Source organism: Micromys minutus (assembly GCF_963924665.1).
Source record: "Micromys minutus genome assembly, chromosome: 11".
Classification (NCBI taxonomy): Eukaryota; Metazoa; Chordata; class Mammalia; order Rodentia; family Muridae; genus Micromys; species Micromys minutus.
In genome coordinates, this window is record NC_137980.1 from 38,256,383 (window position 1) to 38,276,868 (window position 20,486).

Here is a 20,486-nt window from a genome sequence, read left to right on the forward strand (position 1 = left end):
ATGAGCTGCCCCGTTGACAAAAAGCGCTCCCTGATCGCTTTCCTGCGCAGGCTGCGCGACCTCGGACAGCCTCCAAGGTCAGTGACATCCAAGGCGTGCGCTTCCCGCGCACCAAAAGAGGTGCCACTCTGCCCTCTGATGACAGATGGTGAGACTCGGAACGTCACCTCCTTGCCTGGACCCACCAACTGGCCACTGCTAGGCAGCCTACTGGAGATTTTTTGGAAAGGTGGCCTGAAGAAACAGCACGACACACTGGTAAACAGTTTGTTTCCTATTCCCCTATCGTCCCCTCTTCCCTACTCCTTCTCTTCCGGGTGGCAGGGGGAGCTCAGGGGATCCATCAGCAGTTCTAGGCAGAAGCGCCCCGGGCACCAGAGGATTCCGGTTGATGGCATTTGGTCCGCCCCGCTGCAGGCCGAATACCACAAGAAGTACGGCCAGATTTTCCGGATGAAGCTGGGCTCCTTCGACTCGGTGCATCTGGGCTCGCCGCGCCTGCTGGAAGCTCTGTACCGCACGGAGAGCGCGCATCCCCAGCGACTGGAGATCAAACCTTGGAAAGCCTATCGCGACCACCGCAACGAAGCCTACGGGCTGATGATCCTGTGAGTGTCCTCTGCTGGGTGGGGGCGGTGGGAGGCTGGACGTGCGGGACTGTACCGGAGGGGAGTAGTTAAGAGTTCCCTAGGACTTCTCTTACACGAAGCTCCTGCTCTACCTAGAGCCAGGGCGCGATCCTGAAATTGTGCCGCAGAGAGTGGGTTCCCCTCACAAGCCATCCAGTGAAGGGATGCGCACATGTCTGCCGCCCCAACAGGACACATCAAAAGCACCAGGCCCCTTTTTTGTTTGTGAGTCCCTGAGATTGCTTGCATGACAATGGGTGTGGGTTATTTAGAGCAAGGCAACTTGTCCGAGCCTACCCCACTGATGAAAACCTTCTCCCGCAACCATTCACCGCCTTAAGTCGTCATCTGCTCATCTGCTCACAGAGAGACACTGTGAGCCTCTCTAGGGTCGGTGATGGCTGGTGGCGGCCGGTCGAATACTCCTTGAGAGCTAAGATTCCTGAGACTCTTCCAGGAGATCTTCAGGAATTAGTTTTTGCATGCCCTCCCCCCCCCCCCCCCCATCGCTGCGCAGCTTCTTTCGCGGCTCTCTAAGCACAACCCTTCTCTACAGGGAGGGACAGGAGTGGCAGAGGGTCCGCAGCGCCTTCCAAAAGAAACTCATGAAGCCGGTGGAGATCATGAAGCTGGACAAGAAAATCAATGAGGTTTGTGCACTGGGGGCCAGCTTTCCGGAGCCCTCCGCGGGGCGGGAGAGCTGTTAATGGGGGCTTTGGGTCACAGCTCTACAGTGCAAAGGGAGGAGAATTGTGGACCGTGGGTGTTTCAAGGGGTTGCTGTCTCTCTCCATCCTTCATTCCTTCCTCTTCTCCCAAACTTATCTGCTCCAAATCCTTCAAAGCAGTCCCGGGGAGGGGACAGTTACATGCTGCCTTGGCTGTGCCATGGCCCTCCAGTGAGATCCAGAGGTGTTACTTAGTTTCTAAGCCGGCTTCCCACTCTTGGAGCCCCTGGTCTACAATGCTACTTCTAAAAGCCCTAGGTGGCAATGTTGGGGGGGGTGGTTGCGGTGGGGAGGGGGGCTCTGCAGTCAGGATAGGAACACAGAGGCAAAGAATCTGGGCTGCGCTGGGGGAGGAGGTGTTCCTGTAGAAACCGGTCTTTTGAAATTGGAGAGGAGTGAAACCGCAGGATGCGTCCAGAGATTTTGTACTCCATACTGACCATGATTCTGAGAAGATTCTGGACAGTGGAGCTGACCTTACCCTTAAGAATAACTTTAAGCTTCACTAAAGGACTTTAATAGTATCATTTTGCCGACAGGGGGCCGTAGGAGGGGATTAAGCATATAGTAAACTCTCTTTACTCTTGTTTACATTAGAATTTATTTTGAGTCGGACTTGGACCCAGATGGGCTCTGACAGAATACAGAATAATTAATATAGCCGTAATGGCCCGGGTAGGACATTAGCAAACAGCATAGTTAGCCAAGCGGGGGACAGCTGCTCCAGAGCCAGTCAGCCATCTACTGGCATGCAGGGCACACAGGTAGGGCCACCTTGCAGTAGCACTGAGGACAATGTTAATAGGAACTAAGACAGGTCATGGGAATCCATACTATATGTGAAATCCATTGCTTTGTTCTTTTTCTTTGAAACATGGTCTTTCCATGTACCTCCTGCTGGCCTAGAGTTCACCATGCAGACCACCAGGTCTTGCTTCAAACTCATAGAAATCCACCTGCCTCTGCCTCCCTAGCGCTTGGGTTAAAGGAGAAGATGCCCCATGCTCAGATTTCTTTCTTGTGCTTTTGTTTCCCCCCCAACACCTCCAAATCTTGCTTTTCTAGTAAGGTAACAGATTCTAAGTACTTTTATAATACATTACATAAGCAAGCAAAAATATGTTCCTCTGTTACCTGCCGGCTTTCTGACCATTCATCCATTGTCTCAGGTATAGCTGGGCGGGTCATCCATCAGTTAGCTGGTCACGTGACTTGGCGTCTCTAAGCTGTTTCTCAGCTGTGACATAGAAGTTGGGAGCAGAAGTTGTGCCTCTTGCCCTGTGGGGGGGGGGGCAGTGCAGCTAAGGTGATACACCTGGTACCATGTGTGACCCCTCACACTTGACAAATATGGGGCTTCAGTCACTTTTGACACTGGTGTTAGAGGCTGGCAGCCAGAGCCCTTGTGTGGCTGTCCCAAGGTTGCAGAGCTACCTACTGCATCCAGAACTTGCAGGTTTCACACACTTCGCACAAACAGCTGTTGGGAGGGCACGCCTCTGCCCAGATGTGGAAGTTCAGAGTGGTGGTGTTCCTCCAAACTCCACCACAGTCCCTGAGCTGCCACTGGGTCTGATTCCTCCCTCGTGGCTTGTCCACCCAGTCTTCCCAGAAAGGATGTTTTCCTTCTTAAAGCATAAAAGCAGAGCTGGGGAGATGGCTCCGCTGGGAAAGTGCTTGCATCGCAGTCATTGTGACCTGAGTTCAAATCCCAGCACCCAGGAGGTAGAAACAGGAGGAATCCTGGAAGCTCATTGGCCTGCTAGGTCAGCCATAAATGTCAGTTCAGTGAGAGACCCTGTCTCAAACAATTCGAAGGAGAGCAGATAAAGATACTGAATGTCAACATTGGCCTCCACACTTGTGCATGTCCCCACACAAACATGAGCCTACATCTCTCTCTCTCTCTCTCTCTCTCTCTCTCTCTCTCTCTCTCTCTCTCACACACACACACACACACACACACACACACACACACACACACTACCAAACACCTATAAACACAAAACAATCACCAGGCACACTCTTACAACAAGCCTGACATTTAGATTTCAGTGACAGCAGGAAGAGCTTAGGGAACAGCACAGGACAGGCCCGGGGAAGACAATGTGTAACCAGTGCCCACCACCACCAGCAGCAGAAATACCCCCAACGAACTCCCTGAACTCGAACCTTCTCTCTCCCTCCTGCGATACAGATGTGCCTTTCCCATTGCTTTCTTTTAGGTCTTGGCTGATTTTATAGGACGGATCGATGAGCTGCGTGATGAGAGTGGCCGCGTCCGAGACTTGTACAGTCAGCTGAACAAATGGTCCTTTGAAAGTAAGTTGACTTTACAGTCTTGTTCACCTAACTTTACGAGAGAGCCGGGGGAAGAAGCTCGGGTCTCCATAATGATAATCACCAATCAAGACAAGGCCGTACAAACTTATTTGAGTTATGCTTGTACTATGGGTTGTTGATGAAGTCACTCAACAAACACTTATTAAGCAAATGCTATGATTCTAAAGTGACAAATACTGGTAGGAACATTCACAGAGGGAAACAGGAAGAGGAAAACAGATTGCACTGTTGCCTTTTTGTCAATTAAGCAAAGGAAGCATCACACACACACACACACACACACACACACACACACACACACACACGACACACCCAGTGGAGAAACAGCCTGTCTGCAAGCCCGAAGACCTGGGTTCAAACAAAGCTGGACTCAGGTCTGTAATTCCAGTGCTCCTATGGCAAGATGGGAGGCAGAGAGAGGAGAATCCTGGGATGCTCTCAGGCCAGCTAGCCTGGTGTGTGATATCCCAGTCCAGGTGGAAGCATGTTCGACTACCACATCTACTGCAGGGGGCATGGGTATTGTAATTCAAATTTTCTCTGCAAAAAAAGTTTTGAAGACTACGAAATCTTATTAGAGAATAGGTTGATCCTAAACAACATTATTTAGTAGAAAACAGCAGAGAAACCCCTGTTCTGGGCTAGCCCAGTCCCTGGTAGGCACTGATGTGTTTATAAAGGATGTGTTCTATGGAGGTGTGGTGAGGTGTGGGGAAAGGGTTGCCTCCAGAGGACCCATGTTGGGGCATCCCTTCCCCCTGAGGGACCAGCCAGAAGACAGTATAGCATAGAGTTTATTCAGGGCATGGGGAGGGGAGTTAAGGGGGTAGTAGAGGCAGAGAGGGGGGAGAAGAAGAAGGAGGAGGAGGAGTAAGAGGAGGAGGAGGAAGGGAGAGGAGAAGTAGAGGCCAGCCATGAGCACATGGAGAGGGGGGGGGAATGGAATGGGGAGAGAAGGGACAAAGGGGGGGAGAGGTAAAGAGAGCAAAAGGGCAAGAAAGAGCAAGAGAGGCAAGAGAGTGAGGAGGGGACAAGCATCCCCCTTTTACAGTGCCAGGCACACCTGCCTGTTGCTAGGTAACTGCATGGTGGAGCTTAGACAGAATGCTAACAGGTACTAGAAACCCATCCCATAGCTTATTCCTCCCCAGCCTTTCTCACGGTGGCCGCACAGATCCCTGAGCCACTGATAACTCTGTCCTCACCTCCCTGTGACTAACATAGACAGTGTGTCTCACACCAGGAGGTTTCAAAGCTTAAGAGTCACACGCTCCTGGAAATGACTTCTCAAGAGAAAAAGAGAATGTCCCTGCCCTCCTCTCTTGCTCTTTGAGATTTTGTTTTCTAGAAGAGACCGCAGTCCCATGAGACACGGAACTCGGTCTTTAATAGGCAGCTAATTGTAGACTCTGGCCTGGCTACGGTTGAATAACAGTAGTGATTATTTTCAATGACAGGCATCTGCCTCGTGTTATATGAGAAGAGATTCGGGCTCCTACAAAAGGACGCAGAAGAAGAAGCACTGACCTTCATTACGGCCATCAAAACAGTAAGCCAGGCCCTGGATAGCGTGTCTTCAACGCTAGAATTCAGAACAGCAAAGGTTATCCTTGTGTCTCCCAAGGAGAAATGTTAGCACTTATTTATTTTTAATAGTTAATTTATTCCCTTTGATACCTATATTTTAATATATACATGAGCACCAATCACAAAAAAGCATGCTAAGTTCATTATTTATCAGTTTAGGCAAAGTTATGAAAAATATTATTTTAAATGTATTTAAAGTATCTTGAGTAATGGTCAGTTGTTTAAAAAATATCTTTTAAAGTTTCTGAATGTTGCAGACTTTAATGTTTTGGATGATTTGAGTAATGTGAGATGTTGCAGATATGGTGAGATTGATTTGTGATTAATTAAGGTTATGTAATAACAGAAACTGGAGTGAATAAACAAAGTATAGTTTTTCAGTTTTTCCTTCTTTCTTTACAATCATGTCCTTAAAAACCAGGGCTGGTGGTGCAGACCGATCACACCAGCCCCTTGGTCCCGAGGTGCTGAGGCAGAATCATTGCAAGTTTTAAGCTGGTTTTGGCTACAGAGTGAATGCAAGCACATGCTAGACAGTTTAGCGATACTTTGTCTCCAGACAAAAAAACAAAATAAAAGGGATACAGAATACATCAGTAGTAGATGCTTTTTTCTTTTCTTTAAAGCATCCAGGAGATTGTGGGTTTGATCCCCAGTACAAACAAACATGAGCCAGATGTCTTTTTATTAAACACAAAGCACAAAGCCATCTTTGCAGTGAGCAAGAGAGAAGGTGGTCCTCTGTCTCCCACCCTTTGGAGATGCAGAACTGGCCTGAGTTAGGATCCTCCCCCTCCAAAGAGAATGCTGCCTTAGAGAGCTGCTGTGTTTCTTACAGATGATGAGCACATTTGGGAAGATGATGGTGACCCCCGTGGAGCTGCACAAGCACCTCAACACCAAAGTGTGGCAAGCGCACACGATAGCCTGGGACACCATTTTCAAATCAGGTGAAAGGGCCTCCCTGCCCAGTGCCATCCGGTGACCCCGACTCTATGTTTAGGAGAGGCGTAGTGCGATCTGTCTGTCTGAGCCATCATGGTTGTCCTATGGCATCGCTTCTCCTGCTTTCTAGTGTCCTCTGTGCTTGCCTGCATAGCTAAAGAGGGAAGGAGGAGCTAGCTCTCTCTAGTCTGCTCTGCAAGGGGTTCAAGGAAGAGCTGCCGAGGCAGACTCAAGCTCACGCATGGTGGTGTCTTCGTGACACCTTCCCATCCTTTACTGCCCCATCTCTAAAGTATCGAATGACACTAACTCCCACCTTGGTACAACCTTTAAGAAGCCCAGTGGACCATAAACATGGAGTGCATTATAATATTTTGGTGGTTAGGGCTATTTCTGCTCATGACACAGGATGTCATGCGTTGTTTGCATGTATAGGCTTAACCCTTACTCAGACCCACACAGTCAACAGTTCTGTGAGTCCCCACAAAGGCTAGGCCATGCTTTGGTACTAAAGATGCTAACTACACCACAGGCAGTGGCCCAGCCCACTATCTCCATGGCCATCTTAGTCTGGTGTCTGCCCGCATAAAGGACTGAGTGAGACCCCTGTCTGAATGTGTTTTTATAAACGCTAAATGCTAAGTGTCATCAGTATTTCCAGGCTCTGCACTTGTGTATGTGTCTAGTAATAACTGTGTCCAAGTTTAGATTATGCACATAAGGCCAGTCCTCATCCCCGTTCATGCTAATCCCTTCTGAGCCCTGAGCTTTTGTTCATCAAAATGTGATTACAGGCCAACAGCTTTTGACCCAGGAACTTGATAGAAATGAAGCCTTCAAGGCCATACATGCATGGTGGTGTGTGCCTTTAGTAAAAACCAGCATTCTAGAGGCAGAGACAGACATATATCTGTGAGTTTGAGGCTAGCCTGGTCTACATAGCAGGTTCTAGACCAGCTAGGACTACATAGTGAGTTCCAATGGACGGGGGATGGGTGGGTGGCTATAGGCTCCCAAATCCCTGATTCCGAATGAATAGTTTTGGAAGATTACAATGGATGCTGAGAAGCAGATCCATGCCAGTCTTGACCAGTCCTTGCAGGAATGGGGAGAGTATTAACCAGATACTTACTGATCTAGCAAATCGTCAGCGTCCCTATCATGACTGGATGTTGCAAGATTTTCTTGGGTTATTTTCCTCATCTGAATTTTCAAACTCTCTCTCTCTCTCTCTCTCTCTCTCTCTCTCTCTCTCTCTCTCTCTCTCTCTCATTTCTCTCCTCTGACAGTCAAACCGTGCATCGACAGCCGACTAGAGAGATATTCCCAGCATCCTGGTGCAGATTTCCTCTGTGACATCTATCAGCAAGATGGCCTTTCCAAGAAAGAACTGTACGCTGCTGTCACGGAGCTCCAGCTCGCTGCGGTGGAGACGGTAAGGGTGGGCGGGGAACTCAGCCGCTAGCCTATTGGGTGCTTTGGTTTCTATGATGAGTTCCTAAGCTGCAGCTGCAATCATTCTCTCCACCAGAATTACCCAGGCAGCAACCGCCTCACAAAACCCGTAGTAAGCAAGGTAGGAAGTGCAGAGCACAGCCTCCTTGTGCTTAAGGGTGTGGTGGGGACTTGCTCTAATAACAAAAGCTCCAATGAAAATATGGAGTAAGCTCTAGACGCACACCATAGAAAAGAGACAGGAACTGGAAAATAGGTGCCCATGCTCTGCCAAGATGACTGAACTATTTCAAGCGTAAGGGTTGGAGAGAGAGCTCATTTGGTAAAGTACTTACTGTCTGTGTGTCCACCAGGACCCTGAGTCTATGGGTGCAACCCCAGGGTTGGGGATGAGAGAAGGTTCCCTGAGATCAACCAGACTAGCGAGTCCAGTGAAAGACCCTGCCTCAGAAAATGAGGCAGAGCCAACCTCCAGCTTCCACATGCCCATCCATCCATGTGCCCAGATATGCACACAGACACACAGAGACAGACAGACAGATAGACAGACAGACAGACACACACACACACACACACACAGAGGTCTTTTAAGGCATTACTCAGACCACCCCCAAAAGTGATGACATTTCATCTTATTTATATTTAAAATAAGATGAAATATGACCCCCACCCCCACCAACTACTGCCTATTTATTGCTTAAAAGTACAAGCAAGCTTGAGATAGCTTGATTTTAATTTAAATGGAATGACTAGTGTGCAACACACCAGCTGATTCTCTCAATAGATTCTCCAAGTGGCCACATTCTGGACACAAACAGCCACACACCAAGGTTCTGGTGAAGTCTGTTGCCTTAAACTGTCCATGGTGTGACACATACTCAGAACTCCTCAAAGTTCAACATTCTATATACCTTAAAGTTTCCAAGCAGAGCCCCCACAGATGACCCCATCTCTCGCACATGACTCCTCTATCTCCCACAGATGACCCCATCCCCACAGGTGACTCCTCTATCTTCCACAGATGACCCCATCCCCCACAGATGACTCCTCTATCTTCCACAGATGACCCCATCCCCCACAGATGACTCCTCTATCTTCCACAGATGACCCCATCCCCCACAGTGACCCCCTCTATCCCTCACAGATGGCCCCCCACAGTTTACCTCCCCCCCAGAGTTGACTCCCCACGTTTGAGGCTTCTTTGCAGCATTCCCTTCTGTGCTGCTTCTTGCAGAAGAACAGGTCGGCTTCTGTATCAGGGAAAGCGCCCTTTCTTTCTCCCTTCCGCTCAGGAGATTGGCTAAAGCACTGGCTGATTGGATCCCACTTTCCAGTAGAAAGGCAACTCTTTACACCGAGCAAGGAAGGCAAGCTACGGCCATTGTTCTTCTGTTTTCTTAAGAGAAGTGCAAGTTCTGTTAAAGTGGCTTTGTTTGGTCCACTGCTTCATCCCAAGAGCGCAGAAGAGCACACGGCATAAGGTCAAAAAATGTCTAGTGAGCGAATGAGAGAGGTTGAGGACTATAGCGCACCTACTATGTGCCCGACTCTTAAAAGTCCACTTAGAGTGAGAGACAAAGTTTTGTTCCTCATAGAACTTAAATGCCAGTGAGGAGATGAGACAGCACACACACACACACGTACACACGTGTACATACAGACATACCGCTCTTTCAGACAGTGATATATATATACACCACTAGGGGACATTTTAAGCAAGGGGGTATGCTGGCCATTTTGTGCTTTTACAAGCAGACGGGCCGAGAATGAACTTAGTAGAGAGCACAAGTGAAGGGCATGAGTGCCCACCCCCACGCCCCCAGAGGAGGTCATGCCAGGACAACCTGAGCCCTTGATCCACTTCCCCTGGAGTTCAGCTCTGCAGTTTTCCTGAGAGCTCAGGCTCGGTACCCGGATGTGGTGAAACTGCAGTTACCTGGCTCCGTGCCCACTGTTCGGCCCTGTGGTGAGGTGCTACCTGAGACAACTATACACCTGGTCCGTTTCTTTTTTAGTCCTGTTTATTCTGAAAGTCACATTGCGTGGACCAGGGGGATTCGACTACCTTTAATTTGCCTCTTCCCGTTCTGTAATAATGCTGTCCAGGGTTTATTTCAGCTGAGGCCACTGGCCCTCTGACATGAAGAAGCCTGAGGCGTGGTCTTCCAAAAATAATAAATGCCGGTTGTCTCTGAGCCATCCTGCTCTCTGCTCCTCCATGTGAGTGGACCACGGCACTCAGTCAGAGCCTTGGTGTCTGCAGGGGGAGGGCATGACACCCAAGTTTGGAGACTATTTGGCTTAAATTAGTTTAAGAGCAGCCGAGCTCATCCGACTCCTGGTGGCGAATATAGTGGGTGCTCCTCATTAACCTCAGAAAAGATGCCAAAGAGACCCCTAAAAAGGCCATTGGCCTTGTCAAAAAACCGCTGGCTTCTTGGCACACTGAATTTGATGTGCGGAATTCATTTCCTCTTCTATTGTATTTTTAGCAAGGTGTCACATTCTCCTGCGAGGGCATTTTACATGTGGCTAAACCCATGATAGAGCCTCTTCGTGTTCTTGGTTAATTTAGGGTGTAGCCAAGAAACCGTTTATTACATTCCAGAGGGGCGATGTCGTTCACATTTAATTGCATAGATAGCCTCTCACGAGTGCCATCGGAGCTTTCCCGTCCTCTCTCTACTCCGCTGTACATACATTTTCCCCCACTAAACAAGTTCAAGTTCACTTTTTATTTTGAGGCCGCGATAGATTCACAGTTCTGTCTGAGAGTGGAAAACAGAGAGGACAACTTTGCATCTTGCTTCGGTTTCCCCCTAGTGGTGGCATTTCACATAGCAGTTAAATATGGCAGGATCAACACAGAAAGGAGTGCGGGTCGTCCCCCAGATTTTCACACACACACACACACACACACACACACACACACACACACACACACACACACACACACACCCTGCCAGTTGTTTGTGCTCGAGCAATAACACCCAACTATAATTTAGATGGGGCCTTTTGTTCACCCGACAGCGGTTTGAGGCTGCTCATCGACAGACTGTCTCATTAGTTCGAGACCAGTCATGCGCAGACCCTCATCTGAGGCCCGTTGCCTTTCAGACCGCAAACAGCTTGATGTGGATTCTCTACAATCTATCCCGAAATATCCAAGTGCAACAGAGACTTCTTCGGGAGATCCAGAGCGTGCTGCCTGACGGTCAGACGCCACGGGCGGAAGATGTGAGGAAAATGCCCTATTTAAAGGCCTGTCTAAAAGAATCCATGCGGTACGGACACACCTCTGGGCTGGTTCTCGAGAACAGTTCTCGTTTGCTTTGGCAATACATTATGTCACTAGAAAAGGGTTCTCTTGAAGACGTAGCAGGGGTTCCTTAAGCTGTTCCTCCTGGTTTATTACACACATCTATCAAACTAGAGAGAAGATCCTTGGTGGGCCAATCCTATTAAATCCCAGAAATGAATTTCTTCCTCTTGAAAGCAATAGCAGCCTGCCTGTGCTGGATGCTGTTAGTCGTAAGGAGGCCAGGTGTGTCTCTAGGGTTGCAGATGAAGGCCATGTAAGAGGATAGGGAGATACACATCTTTGTCTCTGAAGACTCTTCCTAGGAAGTAACCCTCCTCCCACCCTTAGCCTAGAAGGAAGCTGTACTGCTTCTGTGGGCAGAATAGAAAAAAAAAAAAAATGCCAGGCCTCAGGTGAAGAATGAGATGTGGACAGATTGGATGGAATGGAACAGTCGGTGAGACAATAATTAGGCTGAGAAGAAAACCAGTGTGATGAGCCACTAGCCAGCCTCGCTTACGGGTTTCAACTAACATGATAAGAAACAAGAGGCACGCATGTTGAGAATATGGGATTTCCTAAAAACAAAACAGAACAGACCTCAGTTCTTCTTCGATGACTCCATACAGAGGATCTAATTATACCCCCTCCCCTCTCCCAGCCCCGCCCCCTTCCTCTGTCACCCAATTCTCTGCCTTTTTCACCAGCGAGTCTAATTTATGTTGCCCATATATATACTTGAGAGCAGAGGGAGGGTAGTTGATCTTTCGGGGGCTCCACTCCTAGGAAAACCTGACTTTCTCTTTTCCAATGACTGTCAGTTGCTCAGAGTTCCTCATGGAAAGAGACAGGGTATTGTTCTTGTCTGGATTGTGACACCTGACGGAACTCCCATTTTTCATTCTGGCTGTGGTCCTAATGTCTTGTCAGACAGTGTGAGGCCACATTTACAATCTGATTTTGATTTTCTTTTTTTCAGGCTTACCCCAAGTGTGCCATTCACAACTCGGACCCTTGACAAAACAACAGTTCTGGGCGAATACACTCTGCCCAAAGGAGTAAGTAAAATCTGTCCCGTAGACTAGCAAAACTTGGGACGATTACACTTCTCTCGTGTTTGCCGAATCTCCCCAAAGCTTTTTATCTGGGAGAGCATTGGTTCTAGAAACCCATAGAAGACAGAGCATCGTTGCGGTATGCTGCTAAGAACAGGGTTAGGGATGGTGACTCCTGACTCTGCTAGTGGTCCTGAGTAAGCTACAGGGACTCTGTAGGCTTCATTCTTTCTCATCTGAAAGTGGGGAGAAGGGAGGTAGTTGTGAAAATGGAACACAGAAATGCAGAGTTCTGGGACTAGGGAAGGATTTCGGGGGGCCAGAGCACGTGCTGCACTGGATAGGATCTGGGTTTGAATCTCCAACATCCGTGTGAAAGGCTGGATAAGGGCCAGCATTGGGGGGAGGGTCAGAGAAAGCTGAGTCAGCGGTTCTTGCTGTTTGCCAGCTTAAATCCAAGTTTAGTGATAGAACCTCTGTCAAGGAAATACGGCAAAGATGCCTTCCTCTTGCCTTTGTATATGCACATTGGTACATACACACATGCTATACCATCCCTAACACATGTATTTCCATGAGTTTTTTTTTTTTTTTCTACTGGTTTAAAAAAAAATGATCTTTTTCTGTGTGTTCTTAGACGGTGCTAACACTAAATACGCAGGTGCTGGGTTCTAGCGAGGACCATTTTGAAGATTCTGACAAATTTAGACCTGAACGCTGGCTTCAGAAAGAGAAAAAGATCAACCCCTTTGCTCATCTCCCATTTGGCATCGGGAAGAGGATGTGCATCGGGCGCCGGCTGGCAGAGTTACAGCTCCACTTGGCTCTTTGCTGGGTAAGAAGTCTTCACTGGGTTTCTACAGCCACATCCTCAAAGCAAGAGGCAAGAGGCTTAACTCTTCTTTTATCTCAATGTGGGTTACAGATAATCCAAAAATATAGCATTGTGGCTACAGACAAGGAACCTGTGGAGATGCTGCATCTTGGTATCCTGGTACCAAGCCGGGAACTGCCAATTGCGTTCCGTCCACGGTAGAATGTTGAAGTGAGTGTCTGGGTCACTGTCACCTTCAGGTAAGCACCTTACCCAACCAGGATTGAACAAAATTCACAAGTGTCTAGACTCAACTTTCGTTTCCCCTTCTTCTTGTTGTTCTTCTTGTTCTTTTTCTTCTCTTTCTCTCTTTCTTCCTTTTTTTAAAAAAAGATTTTATTTTATTTTGAATGTGTGTGTATGTGTGCCACAGGAGTGTGGGTCCCCACAGATGTTAGAAGAGAACATCAGAGTTCCTGTATCTAGAGCTACAGAGGGCCGTGAACTGCCCAAATGACAGGTTACTAGAAACCAAACTCAGGTCCTCTGCAAGAACAGAAAGTGCTCTTAATCATGAGACCATCTCTCTAGCCCCACCTAGCCCCCCCCCTTTAAATTACTGAATTGCTTTTTTTCTTTTAATGTTGGCCCTAGTTTGTCACTCAAGCCCTGTGCTGAGAGATCACTTCTGTAGTAAAACAACGATCTTTGTATGTCTGGTTGGTTTTTCCTAATGCTCGTTGCAACGGAATCAAAACCATTGATTAGACCCGAAAGTGGAATGGAGAAACCTGTGTGATGTGGAAGGTGACACACCCGTGGCTTGACGGTCACGTTTGTACATGAAGGCAGCTCTCCCACTCCCCCTTTCCAACAGTATGACTGGGGTTTGCTCAGGGTCAAGAGGAGGAGCCTTGAGGCCAGTGGGTCATTTAGGGGAGCACACAGTTATTAAGGAAGTTTCTGAAGGAGATCCCAAGAGATACAGACATCATTCCATAGTGTCCCTAGTAACAGAAAACGTGTGACATTCTGAGGCCGCATGAAGTGCCTCTCATAGGAGACCGGTGTAAAAATTGTTAATGACAAGCCCCCAGGCATCAGCAAGGCTGCCAGAGTACATTCAGTGAGCTATGCTCTTGGCAAATGCCCATGATAATTTTAATTTTAGCCTTTTGTTTTCCAACGTCTGAGATACCCTTTGTGACAGATGATGGGTGTCTAATTGATTTCACAGATTTCTTTTTCACCCCAAATCAAGACCAGCAATCTTTCCTTTTCTGCAAGAAAGCTGCTGATGGCTTCGGTATTCCTAGACGGCGAACTTCAAGGACCAGAGCACGGGACAACCTGCGAAGCACGGTGCACATAGCCTTCTGCAGAGTGATTCTGACAATGATGTTTACTAAGCCCATTACTCAGGGAAGCACGTGGGGGGCGGGAATGCTAGGCACCGCCCACTACACTTTACCACGTGTTTGCACTAGCCAATCAGAGCCCTCAGGAAACTGCAGTCACTATCGTGACGTCACCAGGAGGCTGCGGGTCAACCGCTTTAGTAAAGGTTAATAAGTGTTTCTGATGCAAAACCCAAAGCAGCGGCTTTAATTCCCATTTACATTTGATGAAAAAAAGGCCTACTACGGCTTTATTGTCTGAGTGGAACTGACAAACCATTTATTATCATCTGTTTCGTTCAATATTTAAGGAAACGCCCGCCGTAAACAGAGCTACATATTAGGTAGAGGCTCTCAAAATGCTATTTTTTTCCTGCTTACAAGGGAAAACATTGTTGGAAATTAGAGACTGTCTATTTTAAGTTCTACAGTGAGGCCAGCTCCTTGCTTACGAATGCCTCGTTGGTGCTGTGGTTTTAGAGTGTGTGGATAGACGAATCAACAGTTTCTAAGCTGTGCATGTGTTGGCACACGTGTGTGTCAGCTCATGCATGCGAATGGCTGTGGGCCCCAAGGGTACTTTGCTACAGTCATGTTTTTATAAAAGACATGAGGTACCCAATTTAGGGTCTGGAGTGCACAACCATGTCCCGAAATTTAGTCACGGTTTAAGGGAATGCAATCCAAGTATAAGAATAGGGTTTTCTGTACCTTAATTTCTTTATCTATTCAAAGCAATGACTGTAACGTACGTGTCCTACCTATGCAGTATGTATAGGGGACTTGAACCCCGAGAGAAAGCACAGTCTTGTAAGCACAAAACACAGTTATGTGCTACTGACAAAATTTTTAAATGTTTACATATGGCTGTGCCTTTAAAAAAAAAAACCAGCACTGTTTTTTTCTACAAATGTTTACTGATTATTTCTATATGTTGGATAAAGATTTCCCTTTTAGGTTAAGGTTTTAGAATAGTTCTGAAATATAATTTACATGTACATTTGGATGGACATGTATGCATGGCTGACACGGGTATATGCTTTGTCTTTCTTATAAACTTAGTTTTAGAGTTATAAATCCAGAGACTGAAGATGTAGTTCTGTGGTAAGAGTGTTTGTCTAGTCGATGTGGAGCCCTGGGTTCAGACCCCAGTACTGCCAGGTGATAAAAACCTAAAATAAAATAAAATAATCTGTATCGTCAGATCTCATTTTTTTATATTCGTTAAGCTTGATTTTTGAACTTTTAATCCCGCCTCCATCTCCTGAGTGCTTCGATCACAACCATATGCCACCATACCCACCTCCTCTCACACGCCTATCTTGACCCCGTCTCACTACTTTTAGCTGGTCCTCGGGTCCTCCACCACAAAGATCTAGCTCTACAAACTGCTCTTCCCTGCATCATGAAGCGTAGATCCACCCACTGGGTAGCTCAGCCCGCATCAGCTTTCTTCCGTTCCTTCAGCATCGCCCCCTACGAATCACGCACACCCTATAACCTTTCCCCTGCCTCCTTCCCGGTAACTCCGTATCCGTCTGTACCATCCTATAAACCATGAGGAGCTCCTTTCTAGCTTCCTCCGGGTCTGTCCACAGACTCTGACTCTGGGAATAGGGCACACTAAAGCTCTGATTTCTAGGGGAGTCCTAGAGACAGACCAGGGGTGGCCCCTCCCCCTACCCAATCACATGTTCAGTTTTCAAAACAAAGAAGCCCAAGCTTCTTCTAAAGCTGTTGACCTGAGCTACAGTCTAAGGGTTTGGGGGCTACTGTTACCCTTAGAAACCATGTCCCTTCTTTCCAGTTCCCAAACCCAACTCCCCCATGTCCCTCTGCTCTGTAGAAACACCCTCTACCTCTGAGTCCTGCAAGGTCCAAGCCGATGTAGTGAGAAAATCCTGGCTTCCGAAAATGGTGACCTCACCTGGGCTTCTGCCATAGAGAGCCATTATGATGGGAGGTGTCTACTATTAAATGACCAGTGACACTAATATACTTTGTGTCCATGTCTTCTCATGAGGCCTAGGAGAAACTGGGATGTATTTCTCTCAGGGCTTAACTCAGAGAAGAAGAACCTCATACGTTCTGGATTAAAAACATGGGAAGGAAGTGTTCCCCTTTAATGGGGCAAGGTCCCAGATGATGTGCCTCAGGCCCTGGAGGCACTGGGAATGCAGCATAATCAGACCAGGTGTCTCTAAATTAGCTGAGATCTAAGAGGGTTGGGAGCAAGTAAAACCTTAATTCTCCTGGAAAATTAACGATCACTATTTTTAGTCCCAAGATTTTATGCTATATGCTAAGGACTAAAAATCTACATATTAAGCTTGACTTATGGTGTGTGATTCAGTTACAATGCCCACGTGCAGTGTTTCTGAGTCCACCCATTCCTCCGGTTTTATCAGCTGGAAGTTTTATTCTATCAGGAGCGTCCATCAGCATTAGCTTGCTGGAGGTGTTTGTGGTTAAGCAGGCTGTAATCTGTCACCGTTATTTATTCTAATGCTCTGGTTGTTCTGACTTAACCAGTAGAATCTCTTCAAATAGATCCCAGTGAGCATTCAGTGTGTTGCATTTTATTTAGCCCTTCCATCTCCAGGAACAAGAAGATACCACGATCCATTCGTCTACACCTGTTCCAGCCCAGGAAGCCTCTCCCCTTTAAAAAAGTCCCAAGTTTGTTTCAGTGAAAATTGTAGGTTGATGTCTATATGCAGGTGAGGGCTGACACAAGTTAGGTCAAGGCCGTACATGATTGAATGGTAGAAAGTAAGGTGGGGACAAAGTTTATGTAGGGCGGGAGAGAAGGGGAAGGGAGGAGAATCAAGATGGAGATCCAGAAGGATGACCCAGATCCGGGTGGTCTTAACTGATCCTAGGTAGCTAAGTATATTTTTTAAGAGATGGGTTTTTATAGATTAATTTATCTTATGTAGGTGGGTGGCTTTTATCTTTTTCAATAGTGAGTTTATTGTGTGGATGTATTGTGGACTGAGAATTTAACATAAAAATCTGATGGATAAATTACAGCTTATTGAGTCATGATTTCACAGGGTAGTTGGAAGTTTATACCTTAACTACCAGGGGGCGGTTGTTGGGAGTGTGAGCAGAGTCCATGGCAGGGATCCTTGATAGACCAGCCCTTGCTAGACTTCTAGAGCCCTGCTTTTACCAGGTAGTTGAAACCAGAGAGTTTGCGGATAGTAGAGAGCCACCGGGAGAGATACTAACCAGAGATAAATCATGACTAGTTCCATATGGTCCTCTGGTGCTGGAACTGACTCTAGAGACCAGCGTGACACCTTTCGTTCCACGCTGGAATGACTCAGGAGTATGTGGGGCCAGCATGGAGCTGCTGAGATAAAGATTCCCCAAAGTGCCATGTGGCCCTAATGGTGCCGCACTAGTGCAGGATAAAAGGTAACCTCTTTTGATATTTACTACAACAGAAAATGGCTTTCAGAAGCCAAGATCTGGGTCTTGGGTGTGGTGGTCTAGACGCTGTGAGCATGACTTAGGGAGTGGTGTACGGAGGGAACTGGGGGAGGAAGAGACAGACAGACAGAGACTCAGAAAATCTGGGTGGATGGTATATCTGAACTCTTCGCTTTGTTTTTGCCATGTCTCTGAGATTGTGTCAATATAATAAATCTCAAACACATTGAGGAACAGACCAGCAGTTCTGTTAGGAGCCAGGGGATGAATGTAGACACAGATAGCCTTGTTCTGAACCCGGGTTCTTCACTGTGGGATGCTGGGCAGGAGATTTTGACTTCTCTGTATTTGAATCCTTTTACTTTCATAGACATCACTGTGTTTTTAAGTGCGCTGTTAAGAGAATAAATTTAAAATGTGTCCACACCCCTGAAGCCTACCTCTCTCTTCTAAGAGCCTTGAGTGTCAGTCTGTCTGTCTGTTGAGTTGGCTGATTTATTGCTGCATTAAAATTTAACATGTGGAAGACAGAATGAATCTGTGCATATTCTTCGTGGAAAACAGATCCAGTCTGTATGAATCAAAAGCCCAGAGGCAAACCACGAGTGGGGTGTGTACCTGGAATACCAGGACTCAGGAGGTAACAGTGAGAGGATCAAGAGTTCAAGGTCACCCTCAACTACATGGGGAGTTCCAGGCTACAAGAGAATCTGTCTCAAAAATAAATAAATAAATAAATAAATAAATAAAACCAAACAACCAAACAAAAACAAAACAAAACCAGAAAAACGAACAGAAACAAGCAGAAAAGCCTGCTCAGTGAATGACCACCAGAGCCAACTCCTCACTCAGATGGGCTGTGAGCTTCTGTCCCTGACCAGGCTTCCCTCATTAGGTCTCTTGCCTTGTCTGACTCCTGACACCTGCTGATTTTTTTCATTTGATGTTTCAGTTCTTGGTGTATTCACCAACAAACTAAAATGTACTAATATCCAGTGTGTTGGTTGGTGTTATCAACTTGACAGAATCTAGAATCTCCTGAGAGATAGGCCTCCAAGTAGACCTATGGGAACTACCTTGATTGTAGTAATTGAAGTGAGAAGGCCTATTCAGTTTGGGTGGTGCCATTTCCTAGGCAGGATCCTGTTGTACTAGATGCATCAAGCCCATGGGGCCTTCACTTCCCCATCACAATGGGCTGTACCTTGTCAGAGTGGAACAAGAAGTGGGAAAAAGAAAGTCAAACAACTGGTTAAAGTGACTGATATTTATAAAGCACTTTCTAAACATCCTAGGCCCTTCCTACACCTCGTCTCAATTGATCCTCATCTCGGACTCTCCAAGAAGCTGGAAGTCTGCCTGTTGTTTGGAGAAGTTAAGCATTTGCACAGAACTGCAGTGAGCAGGAACCCCTGCACTCCATGGTACTTCTTGATTTTCCCACACTCCGTGGCACTTGAGGTGCTTAAGTGGGTCAAGAGCCTGTCATCATGTGTCCAGGATAAGATGACTGGCCAGAAGCCAAGGTTCCGGCTCTGATTCAGGCTAATGTGTCGACTTGTCTCTCATCTCCTGAACAGGACCTTGACCTCAGTGGCAGAACCACTCACTGCCAGCCCACTTTGCTGCTGACGGCCAAACCTCTTTTATCAGTGACACTCTGTGCTTGTAGACTTCTCAGTCATCCTCACGTCCCAGCGCCGGACCTCCCACATAGCAGCCATGCCAAGGACCGTGCTGTCAGATGGCTTAGATTTGCCCAGCAGAACCGTTTCCCTGACTTATTCATTTTTTTCCCCCAGTACAAACAGCTTAAGATGATCTTAGCAAGCCTGGAGCAAAATGGTGCGTTGCTAGGGTTCTCCTAAACCGTGGGAGCATAGAGGCCAGGATGTAAAAATTAGCACAGAGATCGTCTCTACATGCTCAGAAAGTGGATAGTTTGTTTAGTCTTCTGTATCACCCGCCCCCACCTTTTTAAAAAAATTCTTTTTATCATTTTCAGTGTGTGTGTTCCTTATACATCTGTTTCCCTTTTAATAAGTGGAATATCTTTCTCAGTTCATTTAATGTTAACAGTTCTTCAGTTATTTCTATGATCTCTTCACCCCAGGTGTGGTCTACTGGGCGCTGTAGACATCTTCTGGCTTGTAGCATATGCTGGTTGTTGGTCACTATTACCCTGACAAGACTTAGATTAACCATGGAAACAAGCCTTGGGTGTATCTTTCAGTATGGTTTCGGTTAGGTTAGGTTAGGTTTGATTGAGTTGGGAACACATGTGGCACCACCTGGTGGACTGGATAAAGAGGTGACAAGCTGAGAATTGACATTCATCTCTCTCTTCCCCACCGTGGACACAGTGTGCCCATCCCCATCATACTCCTGCTGCCGTGCCCTCCCCGCCATGATTGGCTGCACCTTCAAATCATGACTTGGAATGAACCCTTCCTTCCTCAAGATTTTTTTTTTGTTTCAGCAGTGAGAAAAGTCACAAATGTGCATCAGTGCCAACTGGTTGGTGACAATTTCCTGAAACAGCCCTGAGAGGCCTCTGAAATTGAGGTGGGAAGTCAAGATAGAGGTCCCCAAATAGTGGAAGATGTTTGTCAACAGTACCAGAAGAGTAAGTCAGCCTGCTTTTCTATTTTCTCACCCAAAACAAAAAAATATTCTTGATAGCAAAGCTGGAGCTACAAAGTATCAGCTTACCATTACTGAGTACCCTCTGGGTCTTTCCATGTAGCTCAGGCTGACTTCAAACTTGGAATTCCTACCTAACCCTTGGTGTGATA

At 47.0% G+C, this 20,486-nt stretch overlaps 1 protein-coding gene across 2 annotated transcripts; it reads left to right on the top strand.

Annotated features, from left to right (window-relative positions):
* On the top strand, positions 1-13,078 carry CYP24A1 (cytochrome P450 family 24 subfamily A member 1; the record flags this gene model as incomplete). Of its 2 annotated transcripts, XM_080924695.1 has the most annotated exons (11): positions 1-258; positions 418-608; positions 1,186-1,279; positions 3,582-3,678; positions 5,157-5,248; positions 6,125-6,236; positions 7,521-7,666; positions 10,804-10,970; positions 11,967-12,045; positions 12,680-12,877; positions 12,968-13,078. In XM_080924695.1, the coding sequence occupies 11 exons, from the start codon at positions 1-3 to the stop codon at positions 13,076-13,078; spliced, it is 1,545 nt and encodes a 514-aa protein (XP_080780821.1). The 2 variants fall into 2 exon arrangements, with proteins under 2 accessions (XP_080780821.1, XP_080780822.1); XM_080924696.1 differs by lacking the exon at positions 12,680-12,877.
* Positions 13,079-20,486: the final 7,408 nt, after the last annotated feature.